The sequence below is a fragment of the Phymastichus coffea genome, unplaced genomic scaffold, assembly GCF_024137745.1.
Source record: "Phymastichus coffea isolate CEN01 unplaced genomic scaffold, Cenicafe_Pcof_1.1 PCOF00044, whole genome shotgun sequence".
NCBI lineage: Eukaryota > Metazoa > Arthropoda > Insecta > Hymenoptera > Eulophidae > Phymastichus > Phymastichus coffea.
Window position 1 is genome coordinate 2,367,497 of NW_026706855.1, and position 14,359 is coordinate 2,381,855.

The following is a 14,359-nucleotide window of genomic DNA, read 5'->3' on the forward strand; positions in this document are numbered from 1 at the left end:
AATTATGACAAGTTGTTATTTACTGTATTATGTAGTTGTGAAAAGAAAAAAGAATGAAAAACAATTGAGAAGTTGGCGCATATACGCAGATCGACCGGGGGGTGGTGCGCGCGCGTACGCGCATCCTCATCCCGGCTTCGCGCTGTGAGTAAGCAGGTCGAGGAGCGACAGCGTCCGCAAGACCGTGGCATTGAGTAGCCGCCATTCGTTCCACGATAATCCACAAATGTCGTCATCTCACTGATGCATTTGATTGGCGAACTAAGAATATTGCGCGATCAGCAATACATTGCGAAAGCAAGGCTGTCCCACGCGGTGCACGAATTACGCGCAATTAGTCTTAGTCAGGACTGCGCCACCAGGAAAACGCTGTGAAACATTGCGCTCGAAGCATTCGACGCTCTTCTTCAATACTTGTGTGGGTAGACAGACAGATGAACTTCAATATCGTCCGATGATTAGAATAGACACGTGGCAGTAGAAAACAAAGAACGACAGGCTCGACATATGTCCTGGGGTACACGCAGGAACGCCGAGAAGAACGCGTCAAGTGAAGTTTAATGTAGATGCCATTTAATGGAACCTCCTGGTCCATAACTTTGATATCAAGCTAATTCTTTGCCTCGTTCGTAACGACCACAGGACGTGCTTCGCACGATTGCGTTCGCTCCTGAGCTCGTCGGTAATATCGTCGCGTGCAATGTTAAAATTGGTGGCGTAAATGCTTTCAGATTTATTTTCTGTAACGAGGCACGTAAAATCGGTAGGCATATGAGAAGTGTATATACTTTATTGTTCTTTAAATGGCGAGTTGCGAGATGTCGGATTATCGAAGAGTAATGTGAAAGTGTATCTTCTGGCAATTTGATTAAATATGTAATTGTGGCATGCGGTAAAATAGACTTTCAATATCTTGAAAGCCGATACGACGACAGGATGCGAATAAAATGAGTACTACTGGCGAGTGAGAAAAGCCACAGACGTAAGATCGAGGAAATAGAAGACGATTAGTGGCAGGCGAGATGGGACCGGCATCTTTCAGATAGAAGAAGCTAAAATTGAGGTAGAGTCATCGAATAATGGAGACTTTGTTGCCGCCAAATAATCTCTTCGTTATCTAAGCGTGCAGCATCGAAAAATGACGAAAGCCAATCCGTGTGTTCGAAGCGTCGGCCCCCATTGTCTTTGGATCTCGTGGGCCAGGCTACGCGCGAGCTAAAGGAAAAACACGCTCGCGTTCGGCAGGAAAGAGCACACACTCGGTGGCGAGCGATGGAACTCGTTGGCAGTCCTCGCCGCTGCTCTCCGGGGCTTGCGAAACGCTCGAAGTGCCGGCGCGCGCACGTGCGTTTTAATGCGCGTATATATGCAGCGAGAGGAGAAAGGGAGCGAGCGTCGCGGTCGATTACGCGCGCGCGCGCGGCGCCTCTCCCGGCTGCAAACAATTAGCGATATCGCATGCGGGCAGACGTTTGGTCGTCTTGGCTTTTTCCTCGAAAACCGCTCGTGTAAAAACAGCGACTACGCTTTCGCGCGCCTAATTTATGCAATTTTTTTTTCTTTTTCTTTTTCTTTTTCTGTTTCTGTTTCTGTTTCTGTTTCTTTTCAAGAAAGTCCCGTGCGACCTCTGTCCGTGACACGTGACATAGCTCGAAGGCGTTTCATTCATCCTCGATCTTCGGCGCGATCCAGCCTCAGATTGGAGACGGCAATCCTGTCGAACGTCCTGCTATTTCAATGCTCGAGAAATGACGAACGTATAGACGGACAATGAACAACTGGTATCGCCGTAGGCGATACAATGAGAACCGATAAAAATAACGAGTTAATCGTTTCAGTGATCTCCGAATCGTTCCAATTTTCCCGTATCCCCGCGATTTCTTTCTTTCGTCTCGTGTCCTTTCTTATCCTTAATTTCCGACTCTCTCAAACTCTTGCATTCGATTGTTTTTGGACCAACGCCGTCCAAAGACTCCATCGACGTACGCTATTCCGTGCGAAGGCGACTGGTTACTCGTTCGACTATTACATTGGCGTCATAAGCAACGCGTCGTAATATAAATACAGTGAATTGGCGTAGCGTTTTTAATACTCGGGAAGAATGCGGGCAAATAACTTTGATTTTAATCGGTTAGTCCGAGCCAATTTTTGCGATCAAGATTGCAAGCGGGCGTATTGCTTCTAATAAAAAAATTCTCATTTTATTCGCTGATCGTTTCTCTAAACTTTGGCTGCTTCATTTAACTTTGATCTCTCCTGTATTCGAATAGCCGACAACTTTCTCTGATGTTCAATAAAAATGAAAAAAGAAATAATGAAATAAAAATAAAAAGGCAAGTGCAGAAGACTGAAATTTAAAAGAAAATGATTAAAAATTGAAGACGCCCGAGCGTGGATAATCTCATGCATAAATTCAACTTTCACGATCGTTTGATCGACTACACGGCAGATTCTCGTAAATTCCAATCGCCCCACAGGTGTGCTGTATAATAAAGATTAATATTTATTAAACTCCACCAACTGGAAGTTGTATTTGTGCTGAGCCGCGCGAGGAGAGCTCCTCGAGATTTAATAAATCGACCTCGCATCGATCTTTCGCGGGCAAAAATGGCAATTCGACGAAAGCTGTGTGCGCTTCAGTCGCAACGAGTCGGCAAAGATACTTGGGCGTTGCGCAAGCCCTTCGCAAAATAAGAAAAGACCGGAGCACCAAAAGTTTGAAAAGTTCAATAGCCTTGAAGAGAGACGCGCGCTCGCGCTCGGAATCGGCGCGCACAGTTAGGAGGCGCGCGCTTCTGCGACGAGGAGGGCAAAAACGGCAGGCTGCGCGCTGTTGTTTACCCGGAGGACGAGGCGCGGCAATTACAAAATCGCGGGGAGCCAGGAAGCGAGGAGTCTCGGGCTTACATCAGCGCGAAGGGGAGCGGATCGCACGGCAAAAACCGATCCGAAAATAACACCGGAGCGAGCGAGCGAGCGAGAGAGAGAAAAGTGGGCCTTACGGCGATACACCTGACGGACGGGAAGGGGAGGGAGGGAGAGAGGAAAAAAAAGGCCCCCACAACGAGGCTGCGGCGGGAGGCGCGCGTGTGCGTGCTCGCGCGGTGGGGCCGATTTAGGTTACTCGGAGCATCGGGGAATGTGGGCCGAGTATATACTGAAGCGACGAGCGCCAGCGCCGGTTCATTCCTTTCTCGCGTTTCCGATTCGCAAGACCCAGAGCCGCTCGGCCCCGAGGACACAGCGTCGCTCTCGAGACCGACTCGCCGCCGCTTCTCTCGCCTGTCCACTGCACGCCAGCTTAGCTCCTTCGGCAGACCGCTTGGTGAGTTTTCTCGTCTTTCTCCGATGCTCTTGACAACGCGCCCGGGCGGGACGTCTTCTTCTCGCGAGGCCCCGTCGCGAAAACAGCGAGCCAAAACGCACGACGGCTGCTCCCGACAAAGAAACGCCGAGCTGCGGCCGGCTCAAATCTCGATGCGCGAGTGTCGGGAGAAAAAATGTGCCGTTACATTCCGGTCATTTTATCGGTAATTATTCTCCGCCGACTTGCCCGTCGGAAAGAGATAGAGCGAGAGAGAGAGAGAGAGAGAGAGAGAGAGAGAGAGAGAAAGAGAGAGAGAGAGAGAGAGAGAGAGAGAGAAAGAGCGCGCGCGAGAAAAAAATTAGATCAATCGACAAACAGGGCATTAAGTAACACACTCTATTAATTACGATAGCCGTTACCGCATCTACGCACGTCTGCCGGCAAAATTGGGAGTACGAGTTCGCCACTGGCGACAGCGGTTGTCGTTTCTTCGACTCGCCGCTCCGTTGTCGTTTTCTTTCTCGACAATTTTCGCGACGCGCGCGCGGTTTACTTACCTATATAATTTAACTGACGTGCGCGCGCGCGTCATTTGAATAGAATTTGAAAGGCCGCGACGATCGAAAGTGGCGCGAGTTTGGTTTTGGCGTTAACGCCTCCCGCGCGTCCAAAAGTGAAACGCACGTTCGCGGCGCGAATCCCGGACGGCTCGTCGTCGCGTCGCTCGGGCACGCTCTCACGGGTAACCCCGCGCGATTTTCGGTCTCGAGGGGGACGGGGAACCCGACGAGAATCGACAGTTGCGTAACGACGCCTCGTGCATGCCGATTGCGTCGGCGTGCCCGTACGTCGAGCGGCAGCCGAGTCGAAGACGCGCCGTGCCATCTTGTTGAAACTCTTTTTTCCTCGATCGTCGATGATGGCCTGCCTCGTCGAGTCGCGCGACTTCTCCGAATGTTCGACAGTCGCGATTGCGTTTGCACGATACTAGCAGAGACAAAAGAAAAAGAAAACCAGACTGACGTAGCGTTATAGAAATGGCGTGTCGGCCACCGAGATTGTTCGCTTCCTCGATCGTCATTAAAACTGTTCTCGCGCCCGCGAAGTGAAAACAAAAACAGAAGAAAAGTAAACGTCAGATGGGGAATGAAGATCAATCGGGCATCGAGATCTGGGGATCTGGATCTCGTGGGCAGGGAAGATGCTTGGAGGTCGTAAGTGACGCGTCGGTTTATATATAAAGCCGGCCAGCTAACGGACCGGCGGCAGCGGCGGCAGCGGCGGCCGTTGCTGCTGCTTCGCCATTCTCGGCTCCTTCGCTTTGTGCCGCTGGAGCTGCGCTCTCCGAGTCAATAGTTCGCGCCTGGGAGGACGGCAAGTGTAACGCGCGCCGATGTCGCGCGCACATCCGGCCGATCGTCTATTTTTTTTTTCTGTTTTCTTTTGTCGAACAGCGTCGATCGCGACCGAAGCGCGGCTACCAGAATCGGCGTATCACGCGGCGACTCCTGCATTCATACGCGACGACCGGAATTTGACGTTGTACAGTTATGCAAGCGAGGACGTTTGACCGGGAGAGCGCCTTCGCCGTCGACTGGTCCGCGAGGACGCTTATCTCGCATCCACTTTTCATTGCAATCGCGCTCCGGGCGATCTTCCTTCCTTCTGTTCGCGCTCGAGAAGAAAGTGAAACGCTAGTGCGATCGCTTGTCTTTTCTCAACGACTCCTCGAGAGAATCCGTGTTATGCATATTTGACCGCTGTAACGGTGCAAATTGACCGATGTTTGTACGACGAAGTGTCCTCTTCCTGCTGTGCTTCTTTTTATCTTCCTCGATTGCGAAGGTTAATGAAACAGCGCTTTCTCAGGACCGAGTCGTTTGCGACGAGAGACGACCCGTCGACGCGCGCGACTCGTTTCGCCGCGTTCGCTCTGTTCCTCGGTGACAGTTCGATAAGCGCGGCCGCGAGTCGCGGAAGCTTTCACGAAAAATTCGCGCTCGCGCCTCTTTTTGCTATCGAAGAAAAAAACAGGGGCGCGCAGAGGGGGAGGGCAGGCGGAGAGGCCGCGACGAAACTCGCAGCGAACGCGCACGTGCGAGTGGCACTCCGTCGGGTCCCCGCGACGGCGACGGCTATGTTCAACGAACCGACGCGGAGTTTGGCTCGCGGCGCAAGAAAGTCAATAAACCGAGAGAAACTGCGACGGTTGATCGACAAACGGTCCTTTCGCGAAGCTGTCCCGCCCGAACGCGGCGGAATCGCCGGCGAGACGCCCGGCCACGCAGTCGGCGTAGCCGAGGCACCCGCGCGGCGCTTTCTAAAGAGCACCGAGAAAACAAAGAGAAAGAAAGACCGATATGCGGAACAGATCCAGCACGGAGCTGCTCTTCCGGCCGAGCGACGGACTGCTGCGCGCGGGAGGGTCGCCGCACTCGCGGGGCCGCAGGGACGCGTGGGCGTCGTCGACGAGCGGCGCCGCGACGTGCGACCGCGCGACCCGCTTGCGCAACGAGTCAACGCTCGCTCGCTCGCTCGCTCGCTTTGCGCAACGGCCCCGCGACGTGCCGTCTCTCCGCACGGGAAGTGGTCGCCGCGTCGCCGGGCAAAAAGCGTCGCGGCCGTGCCGTTGCACCGGGAACGACCGGCGCGGAGGCGGCGGATTTTCGCGGAGAAAGCGCGCCTCACCGGGCCGCGCGCTGCTGCCGGGTCTTCCGTCGGGGCGCTCGCGCGACGCGCGATCTCTATCCGCGCGTCCAGCTGCGTTTCGACAATTCGTGGGCGCAACGCGGGCATTGTGCGCCGCGGGGCGCCCGCGCGCGGAGGACGCGCGGAGGAAGCGCGCGGGTGCCGCAAGCGCGGTGATTTCGCCACTCTCGGCGCTCGCGGACGACGCTCTCGTGCGATCCCGGCGACGCGCCAGGCGGAGTGCCCGCCGAGAGTCCGGCGCAACTGGGCCACGCGCCGTTAGTTCTCGCGAACGCGGAGACCGTTCACTGGCGCGAGCGCGCGACATCTATCATGGGAACGACGCTCGCTCGCGGATCGGGCGACGCGGCCATCAAACTGATCGCGGGGCTTTCACTAATCGATTTTTACGAGGTGAAATCGCATCCTTTCCCGCAATAGTCCTTATTCTTTCGGCCTGAAATCTCGCGACTGCCGTTAAGGTTATTTTTGCGCTCCCCTGGGCGACGCAAAAAAGTCGAGAGCCATCGGCGAAGCGAGCGTCGAGAGGCGCCACGGCCGGCGCAGGCGAAGCGCTCGCGCGGCCTCGCTCGCGCGCCGGAGTGAGCGGACGCGCGCGTCGGCGAAGCTTTTGAGCCCCAAGGCCGCGAAAAGCTGCAATCGGGACGCCGCCGCTTGTCTCGCTCGCGCGTTCGCGCGTTCGCGCGCCGGAGTGACGCAACGCGCGGCGCGTGCGTCGCGTTGCCGGCGAGCCATTGCCGCGGCTCTTTCCTGCGCGCCCGCCGCGGAACGCGACGGCGTCGCCTCCTCGAGGGCGGATCGGGCGAAGGCGCGCCGCCGCGAGCCGCCGACGAATCTGGATTGGTTGCAGAGAGAACGAGAGACCATGAGGGCTGCTGCACTGCTCGTACTGCTGCTCGGCCTGATCGCCGTGGCGACGGCGCAGCGGAGACTCGCGCTGCCCGACCCGAGAAGCTGCGCCAGCCGTGAGTATCACCGCCGCGTGCGCTTCTTGCGCTCGAACGTTCCAGAGAGTCGGCTGTCTGCGGAATGCGAGCCGATGCTCCGTTATTGATCGCGGGCACGTTCTACTCCTCTCCTTCACAAAGCTCGCTTGAAATTGCCGCGACGTCTTCTTGTCCGGCTACTCGCGTTGGCCGAGCGTCGACCTCGAAATGACCGCGCACGTATACGCGCGGGCAGTGCGTCGTCGTTAGCCTGCGCGATCGAAAACGCGCGTATATCCATCGCACGTCGACCACTACAGCGGAAAAAAAGGAAGAACGAAGAGAAACAATTATCGCGAGTCGCGTCGAAAGACGCAACGCTGCCTCAAGTAGGCCGCGCGCGCGCGAGAGGAAAATCTCATTTTCCCATCGTCGGGACGGGCATCCGAAGCGACATTGCACCGCGTCGGAGTGCGTCAAGGCGACGGGCTTGCCCGCGCCGGGAAATCTTTCGGTGGAGAGCCGCTCGGCGCCCCTGCCCTCGTTGCCGGCGCCCATCCCTAAAGTGGCTTCTCTGGCGTACAGGAGTGCGACACGCGTCGTACAGAGACGCCAGGGGCGTCGTTCACTCGTACTTCTTCAGCTGGGAGCACGCGCCGACGAGGAGCCTGGAGGTCGACTGGCTCGACGCGAGGAACATCTGCAGGCGCCACTGCATGGACGCCGTCTCGCTGGAGACGCCGCAGGAGAACGACTTCGTCAAGCAGAGAATCGCCCGAGGTAAGCGCTTGCGTTCGCGTCGCGCGCCAACTGCCGAGCCAAGCGAGCCGCGCGCGCCGAGTCGTCGGCTCGGTTTTCCTCGCGGGCCGACTAGACCGCAGTGCGAGCAAAGGTCCGAGCGCGCGCGGACGCACTTTCGCCGCTCGCGCTTTCGCGTCGCCGTCCGTCATCTTTCAGTGCGCTCCGCCGTGACGCCGTGACGAGCGGATCGCTCTGCCCGCCTGAACGGGTCATCGAGCTTCTCTCACTCTCCGTGTACTTTCTACGCGGGCCTTTTATTTGCCGACCGCGACGCCAATTATCGCCTTCCCTTCGAGTGGCAATGCAGTCATTAGGCGAGAGAAAGCAACGTCGCCTTTGTCATTTATTCTTTTCTCCTCTTTTTTTCCCCCTCTGATTATACGCCGCTACGCAAGCGAAAGTGGCGTTCGCCGGCGAACGCGCGGCTGTTGGCGTGTATTAGACGCCAATTATCCGTCGGCTTGCGAAACGGCGAACGACGCGCAGCGTCGCGACTTCGATACGAGAGCGCGGCGCAGCCAAAAATGTTGCGCAAAGAGCGCAATGAAATGTGAGTTGGCGCGCGCTTTCTCCTGCGTGCGCCGCACCGAAAGCTCGCGCCGGAGACGCTGCGGGCGCGCACGACCGCGGAGGCGGCGCGCGACGGGAAAACCGTAACGAGCGCGCGTCGCCTTGCCCAACGCTGAGTTTCTCTCGCGCCTCGCCGCCGAGAATATCAATTAGGCTTTATCGTTGGAAAGCTCTCGGCCCGGCCGGCGACAGTTCGAATCCTCCGCGGGGAAGATCGATCGTCGCGAGCGGACGGGGCCGGCCGCGCCGGAATCGGCTCGGACCGCTCGCGTTTCGAGATGAGATTCGCCTCTCTCGCTCTATCTCCGAGCGAAAAGAAAAGGCACGGCAAACGCGATCGTTAAAATTCACGAGGCTTCGCCGCGCAGCCTTTACGAGGCTCGGAGCATTCCGCGCGACCCTGTCGCTCCCCGTCTTTCTTCCTTCTCTCGCGTTCGTCCTGTTTTCGAGGTCAACCAGAGCGCGGCTCGCCTAATTCGGATTCCACGGCGAAAGCCTCGGTCGTCTTCGGCAGGTCGGCTGACGACTCTCTGTTCGCAGGCAACGTTAGGTACATCTGGACCTCCGGACGCAAGTGCAACTTCAACGGATGCGACAGGCCCGACCTGCAGCCGCAGAACATCAACGGCTGGTTCTGGTCCGGCTCGGGCGCCAAGATCGGACCCACCAATCAACGCAACACCGGCGATTGGAGCGCGACCGGTGGCTACGGCACTCCTCAGCCCGACAACCGCGAGGCACCCCAGGTAATTGCTCCGCAGCTGCGTTCGAACGGTTCCCCGTCCTCGCGGGGGCAATCGTGAAAGTCACGCGCCGATTCGCCTCTTCGCGTCCAACGCGTCGGGGCCGTTCGCGCTCGCCGCTTTTCCAATTTCAGCCGATCGCCTTCGAGCGTCATTTCGGTTGCGCATCCGCGGCACGGGTGCGCTAATTGCCGATGCCGCGCGGAGATTGCGTGGATCCCTGCGGCAACGACAGCGAAAAGAAAGAGAAAAAGACGACAAATCCGTTGGTCGGTTCGCAGGGCAACGACGAGTCTTGTCTGGCCATCCTGAACAACTTCTACAACGACGGCATCAAGTGGCACGACGTGGCCTGCCACCACGTCAAGCCGTTCGTGTGCGAGGACAGCGACGAGCTGCTGAACTTCGTCGCCTCGAGGAACCCGGGCATCCGCCTCTAAGCCAAATCTCTCGCTCTTTACGCCGATCGGTCATCGATCGCTCCCAATAATCGCACTTTCGCTCTTTCTTATGGATCGCGTCTGTGAAATGAAAAGCACGGACTGCGGGGGGAGGGAGGGGGGAGGGAGAGAGAGCGAACAACGCGACGATCGCGCTGCCTGTGCACTCGATCCCTCGTCGATCATTAATTATTAATTGCTATTGTAAACATAGGAAGGATCTTATCGCGTGTCCCCTTGTGGCGTTGTATTATTTTTCACTTTAGGTTATTTATGCTCCTTCACTAACCGATCCTTTCCCGTCGTTTCTCGCGGCGCCATTTACGTCGTTCCGCCTCTTCTCACGGCCGATGCGCACGATTACTTTCCAAACATCCGAATCATCTCTCGCGTACACCATACATGTTTTACGTAGATATATGCCGCACGGCCACTTTTTTAGTCCTCACGAACTGAATGTACAATTTATTTTCTCCCTTTTCTATAAAAATATATATATATTTTTTTTTTCTAACGAAAATACATGTTCTATCATTTGTACAAAAGTAACCGATGTCGATGTTTCTTTACCACGCCTGTTCCTCGATTTTACCTACACTATTTTACAGCTGTGTGACGCTACGTCGCGCGGACACTCGATTACTTTCTGCGACCGAACGAAAAATCGCGATGATACATGAGACGACAAAATTACTTACCTGAGCTTTGTTCGTCGATGCTTTGGAATACTGTGGACAGAAATAAAGTGAAATATGAGATATAGCGAAAGAATGCCATTCTCGGTGCTCCGTCATTCTCGTCATTCTCGAAAAAGGCTTCTCACGGACTATCTATAGAAAGATCATTGACGACCGCAGCAAGCATTACTAGTAAGCGTTCAGTTTTGTCGTGTTAATCATTGCTTAACGTTGAGTGTTTTTGTTTCGCATATTTTTACATACCTTCACGGCCAAATATTTTTTTCTTTAATCAGGTAGATGCGATGCAAAAAATAGGCGAGGCTTTTTTTCTCTGAGCTTATGACAAAAAATTTCAAAATATCCTCTCACATTTAGTTATAAAAATTGATTCGCGTCTCGTCTTCTTAGATTTACACAAATTTGGCATTTTGCCGTAAATTATAGCGCGGTTGTTTTAAATTATAATTCAACTCGGATAAAAATGACTTGAATTTATGCCAGACGCATGCGATGCATATCTTTATTTCAACAGAATGTAGAGACGAATGATGCAGTTTAATGAGCACAGATCCTTCAAGATACGAGTGCGTCCTAGGGCAACGCAACTCGCATTGTTTTATACAAACCTTCTTTTCAACTTATTTACATACAATTAAAAGCATGGTACCATCTTTGGCGCAATTTATTCAACAAACATCATTTTTTCATTGTTTTATCTACAAATCTTTTTTCATTGCTGACCTACAGGTTTATCCGTGATGGTGTTCGGTACCACGATGCATCAGATTATAAATTTTATTAATAGTTTTTTCGTTATTATTTTTTCCAGAAAATTTCGTTATTTAAACTTTACAAGTATGCTTTCATATTCCCCTAACAGAATGTATTGTTATATTTCATTGTAATGATATTCACCTGATAGTTATTCAAGTTCCCTTCAAAGTCATTCAAACTATTAATAGCAAATAAATAATTCTGTACATGTATTTTGCCTACGCTGGATTCGATCTATATTTTAATTAAATTCTTATTCCTATTAATAAACAACAAATACCTTAGTCGATAATGTTTACTTCTTTTAGAATTGATCACTGTGTCACCGCATTAACTTTTGACAAGCCGAGTTGCGTTACAAAAAACGTTGACTTTGACACAACTCGTACGTAGGTCATATTCTTTCAACCATTTCTTTTGTCATTACATAAAATATCGATGCCAATAGTCAGGAAAAAATTGTCAGCAATGGGTAATTTGACGAATTTGTATCAAATTGAGAAAACTGAAAAAATACGTTTCTAAAGCATCAACTTGTCAAGGCATAAGCATATCGTGCACGTAAGTAGATAAGAAGAATTTAGCAGTACCAATTAATGAAAGGAGTAGTGATAATAATTAGCATTCGCATCGTATAAATGAGATCGTTCGAAGAAAGAGATCGGATGCCAGAATTAAAATAAGAAATAAAGAACTTTCTGCTCTGTGTAGCTCGATCCTTCACCTCTGGTATGAAATATTTATGATAATGCATTTATCTCTTTCTTAATGCAGGACAACTTTAAACCGATCTTACTTCATGAATAATTATTAAGTATGAAGGAATAAAACTTGTGATGATATATAAATATTAATTCAAATGGTTCGATTCAATAAACTAAAACTGAATGTACAGGCAACTAATTCAACAAATAATTACTACAATTTACGAATTTTACGAATTAACTGCGATATATAGGATTCTTCAGTTATTTTATTTTGACGACAAAGGCAGATTTGGAAGTAAAAGTTTTTTAATTTTACAAAAACAATTGACTATTTCATTTGATCGTCCGGCAAGTATTATCTGTAATGTTTATAATTTATCATCACTTAATAGTTCGTTAAAAATGGCCAAGAAAAAATATATACCTACTCGCACTTTTGTTCATCGACACAACCGTCAATACACCTACACTGTAAAAAATACTTTTGTATAATAAATATCCAATAGTAAAATTATAACTGAGATCTAACTTCAAGTGTAGTACTTTAGTCTCATAAAAGTAAAATTACAAATTCTAGTAAATTTATAATTCATCTTATAAAATGACGTCTCGGAGACTAGGTCTGCTTTGTGTCCCACTGTCAGACAATTAATTTTACGATAGCCGAAATCTTAGTTTTCGTTGTAAAAATACTATCTCGTTGTAAAAGTACTATCTCGATTATAAAAGTATTACTACAATAGACTAGTAAATTTACTAGTTGCTAGCGATTTCATTGCTCTCATAATAGGTCCATGATTTTACAAAAGTATTTTTTATAGTGTAGATACCGGCCAACGTCGAGACACTCGATCGTCGAATGTTTTTCACGTGGTACATTGTCTTTGCTTGACTGACTTCGCACGTCATTCGTACTTTTCTCCTTGGTTCATAGATACTGTATCAAGTAAAGGATTCTTATTGTCAGCACAGTGCGAAAACTGCAATAATGGATAAAGAGAAGCAGCAGAAAATTGTTGAAAAATGCTTAAACGTGAGTTCTTGTGTTATTAAAATAAACTCTTTTTTGTTAGAAATTACATTATCATGGCTAATAATTAACTTGTATCTAAAGAATTAATATGTGTGTTGTGTAACTATTGTATTAAACATTTTAAAAAAATACCAAAACTTACAAGGAAAGGATGATTGAACGTTTTTTTTGCAGTTTATGACGAAAGCTGAAGAAGTGCTTGAATGTCCTATTTGCTACAACAATAGCAAGGAAATGGTGCAGTGTTTGACTGGTCATCATGTTTGTCATGAGTGCCAGAAAAAATTAAATATATGTCCACTTTGTAATAATAAGTTTCTTGGAACAAAGTCATTTTTAATGGATGGCATAACTGATGCTCTTAGCAACATTAAAGTGAGTATTTTTAAAAATGATAAGTTGACTTCATAAAGTTTTTCAATTATTAACTAATTGTGATATTACTTTACTACAGTTGTCATTAAGTAACTTGGAACATGATATAAACGAGACAGTTGTCGATAATGGAATAGAAACTTATAGGAAACTTTTGAAAGAAGTTTTATTCGAATTCTCAAGTTACTGCTATAGAAATAAGACTTTCTTGTTGTTTCTTAATAAGTATCTGCAGAATCCAGCTGCATGTCCTAGTAATGAGTTAGAAAAACAATTGATCAAGTTGACTTCGGATCTAAGAAATCTTGCTCACATTATTAATAACACTGAAGCAACTCTTATTGTGCTAAAAAAAAAATAGTTATCCTGATTGTTGCTTGTTTCAATTATATTGAAGTGTTCTCTTTTATAATCTAATTATTTTTCATGTAACTAAAAATGTATCAAATTTGATATTTTTGTTTAATTTATGTGATTATTCAAATTTTCTATCCTATTCAAGCAGTAAGAAAACTTCAAATATATTTATGTTTAGTTAGAAAAACTATTTATCAGGTTCACTTCAGGTCTAAGAGATCTTATTCGTATTATTAATGATACTAAAAACTTGTACTTTGCTAAAAAAAAATAGTTTGCCTGATTGTTGCTTGTTTCAATAATATTGAAGTGTTTCTTTTATAATTTAATTATTTTTCATGCAATAAAAAAAAGTATCAAAATTGATATTTTGCATTATTATAATTTTTATTATAATTTGCGTTATTTTATAATTTAATTATTTTTCATACAATAAGAAAAACGTATCAAAATTGATATTTTGCGTAATTAATTTATGCAATTATCCAAATTTTCAGTTGTATTTAAGCAGTTAGGAAACCACAAATTTATTTGTGAATATTAATGACTGATAGTTCAGTAAATTTGAAGTATAGGAAGGGAAAGTAAATATAAAATAAATAAAATAAAAACGTAATTGTTCGCAACAAGATTCCCGTTATTATGTGACTTTAGTCACGAAATACTTTATGAGTAATTTCCTTAAAATTTATTACAACACAAATTTTTTGAGCTCATTGGAGTTAAATAGTTTTTTTAGTTTTTAGGGTTTAACGAAGGGAGTTGTTGAGTTTCGAAGACGACGTCTTTTCTATCCGCGTGGTATGTTGAGGCATCATAATTTAAATTCCCTTTTAGTGAAAATCACTCATCGCGGCACGTAGTTATGGGAATCTTGCGAATTCAATAATTACGTTAAATGAAAGAATAACAAAGAATAATTATAAAGTATTGATTA

General features: G+C 48.6%; 2 protein-coding genes and 1 long non-coding RNA gene across 3 annotated transcripts; 2 read left to right on the plus strand and 1 right to left on the minus strand.

Moving 5' to 3' along the window:
• The first annotated feature begins 3,222 nt into the window (after positions 1 to 3,222).
• LOC131664461 (uncharacterized) lies at positions 3,223 to 9,496 on the plus strand. Its single transcript, XM_058935562.1, has 5 exons — positions 3,223 to 3,325; positions 6,867 to 6,981; positions 7,528 to 7,722; positions 8,854 to 9,059; positions 9,338 to 9,496. The coding sequence occupies exons 2-5, from the start codon at positions 6,882 to 6,884 to the stop codon at positions 9,494 to 9,496; spliced, it is 660 nt and encodes a 219-aa protein (XP_058791545.1). The 5' UTR covers positions 3,223 to 3,325; positions 6,867 to 6,881.
• A 2,429-nt stretch (positions 9,497 to 11,925) lies between these two features.
• On the minus strand, positions 11,926 to 12,908 carry LOC131664588 (uncharacterized). Its single transcript, XR_009301951.1, has 3 exons — positions 12,833 to 12,908; positions 12,086 to 12,637; positions 11,926 to 12,016 (listed from the first exon to the last, which is right to left on the minus strand). It is a non-coding gene; the product is annotated as an uncharacterized LOC131664588 (long non-coding RNA).
• Positions 12,551 to 13,634, plus strand: LOC131664587 (uncharacterized). Its single transcript, XM_058935806.1, has 3 exons — positions 12,551 to 12,690; positions 12,865 to 13,065; positions 13,145 to 13,634. Exons 1-3 carry the CDS (start codon positions 12,646 to 12,648, stop codon positions 13,424 to 13,426), a joined length of 528 nt encoding a protein of 175 aa, XP_058791789.1. The 5' UTR covers positions 12,551 to 12,645; the 3' UTR covers positions 13,427 to 13,634.
• Positions 13,635 to 14,359: the final 725 nt, after the last annotated feature.

What these genes read in the sequence shown, in the direction of transcription:
- LOC131664587 (XM_058935806.1), top strand. Translation starts at nt 12,646, where the DNA reads ATGGATAAAGAGAAGCAGCAGAAAATTGTTGAAAAATGCTTAAAC. An exon ending in TTGTTGAAAAATGCTTAAAC is followed by an intron (nt 12,691 to 12,864) that starts GTGAGTTCTTGT and finishes TTTTTTTTGCAG; the next exon opens with TTTATGACGAAAGCTGAAGA. An exon ending in ATGCTCTTAGCAACATTAAA is followed by an intron (nt 13,066 to 13,144) that starts GTGAGTATTTTT and finishes ACTTTACTACAG; the next exon opens with TTGTCATTAAGTAACTTGGA.
- LOC131664461 (XM_058935562.1), top strand. Translation starts at nt 6,882, where the DNA reads ATGAGGGCTGCTGCACTGCTCGTACTGCTGCTCGGCCTGATCGCCGTG. An exon ending in CCCGAGAAGCTGCGCCAGCC is followed by an intron (nt 6,982 to 7,527) that starts GTGAGTATCACC and finishes TCTGGCGTACAG; the next exon opens with GAGTGCGACACGCGTCGTAC. An exon ending in CAAGCAGAGAATCGCCCGAG is followed by an intron (nt 7,723 to 8,853) that starts GTAAGCGCTTGC and finishes CTCTGTTCGCAG; the next exon opens with GCAACGTTAGGTACATCTGG.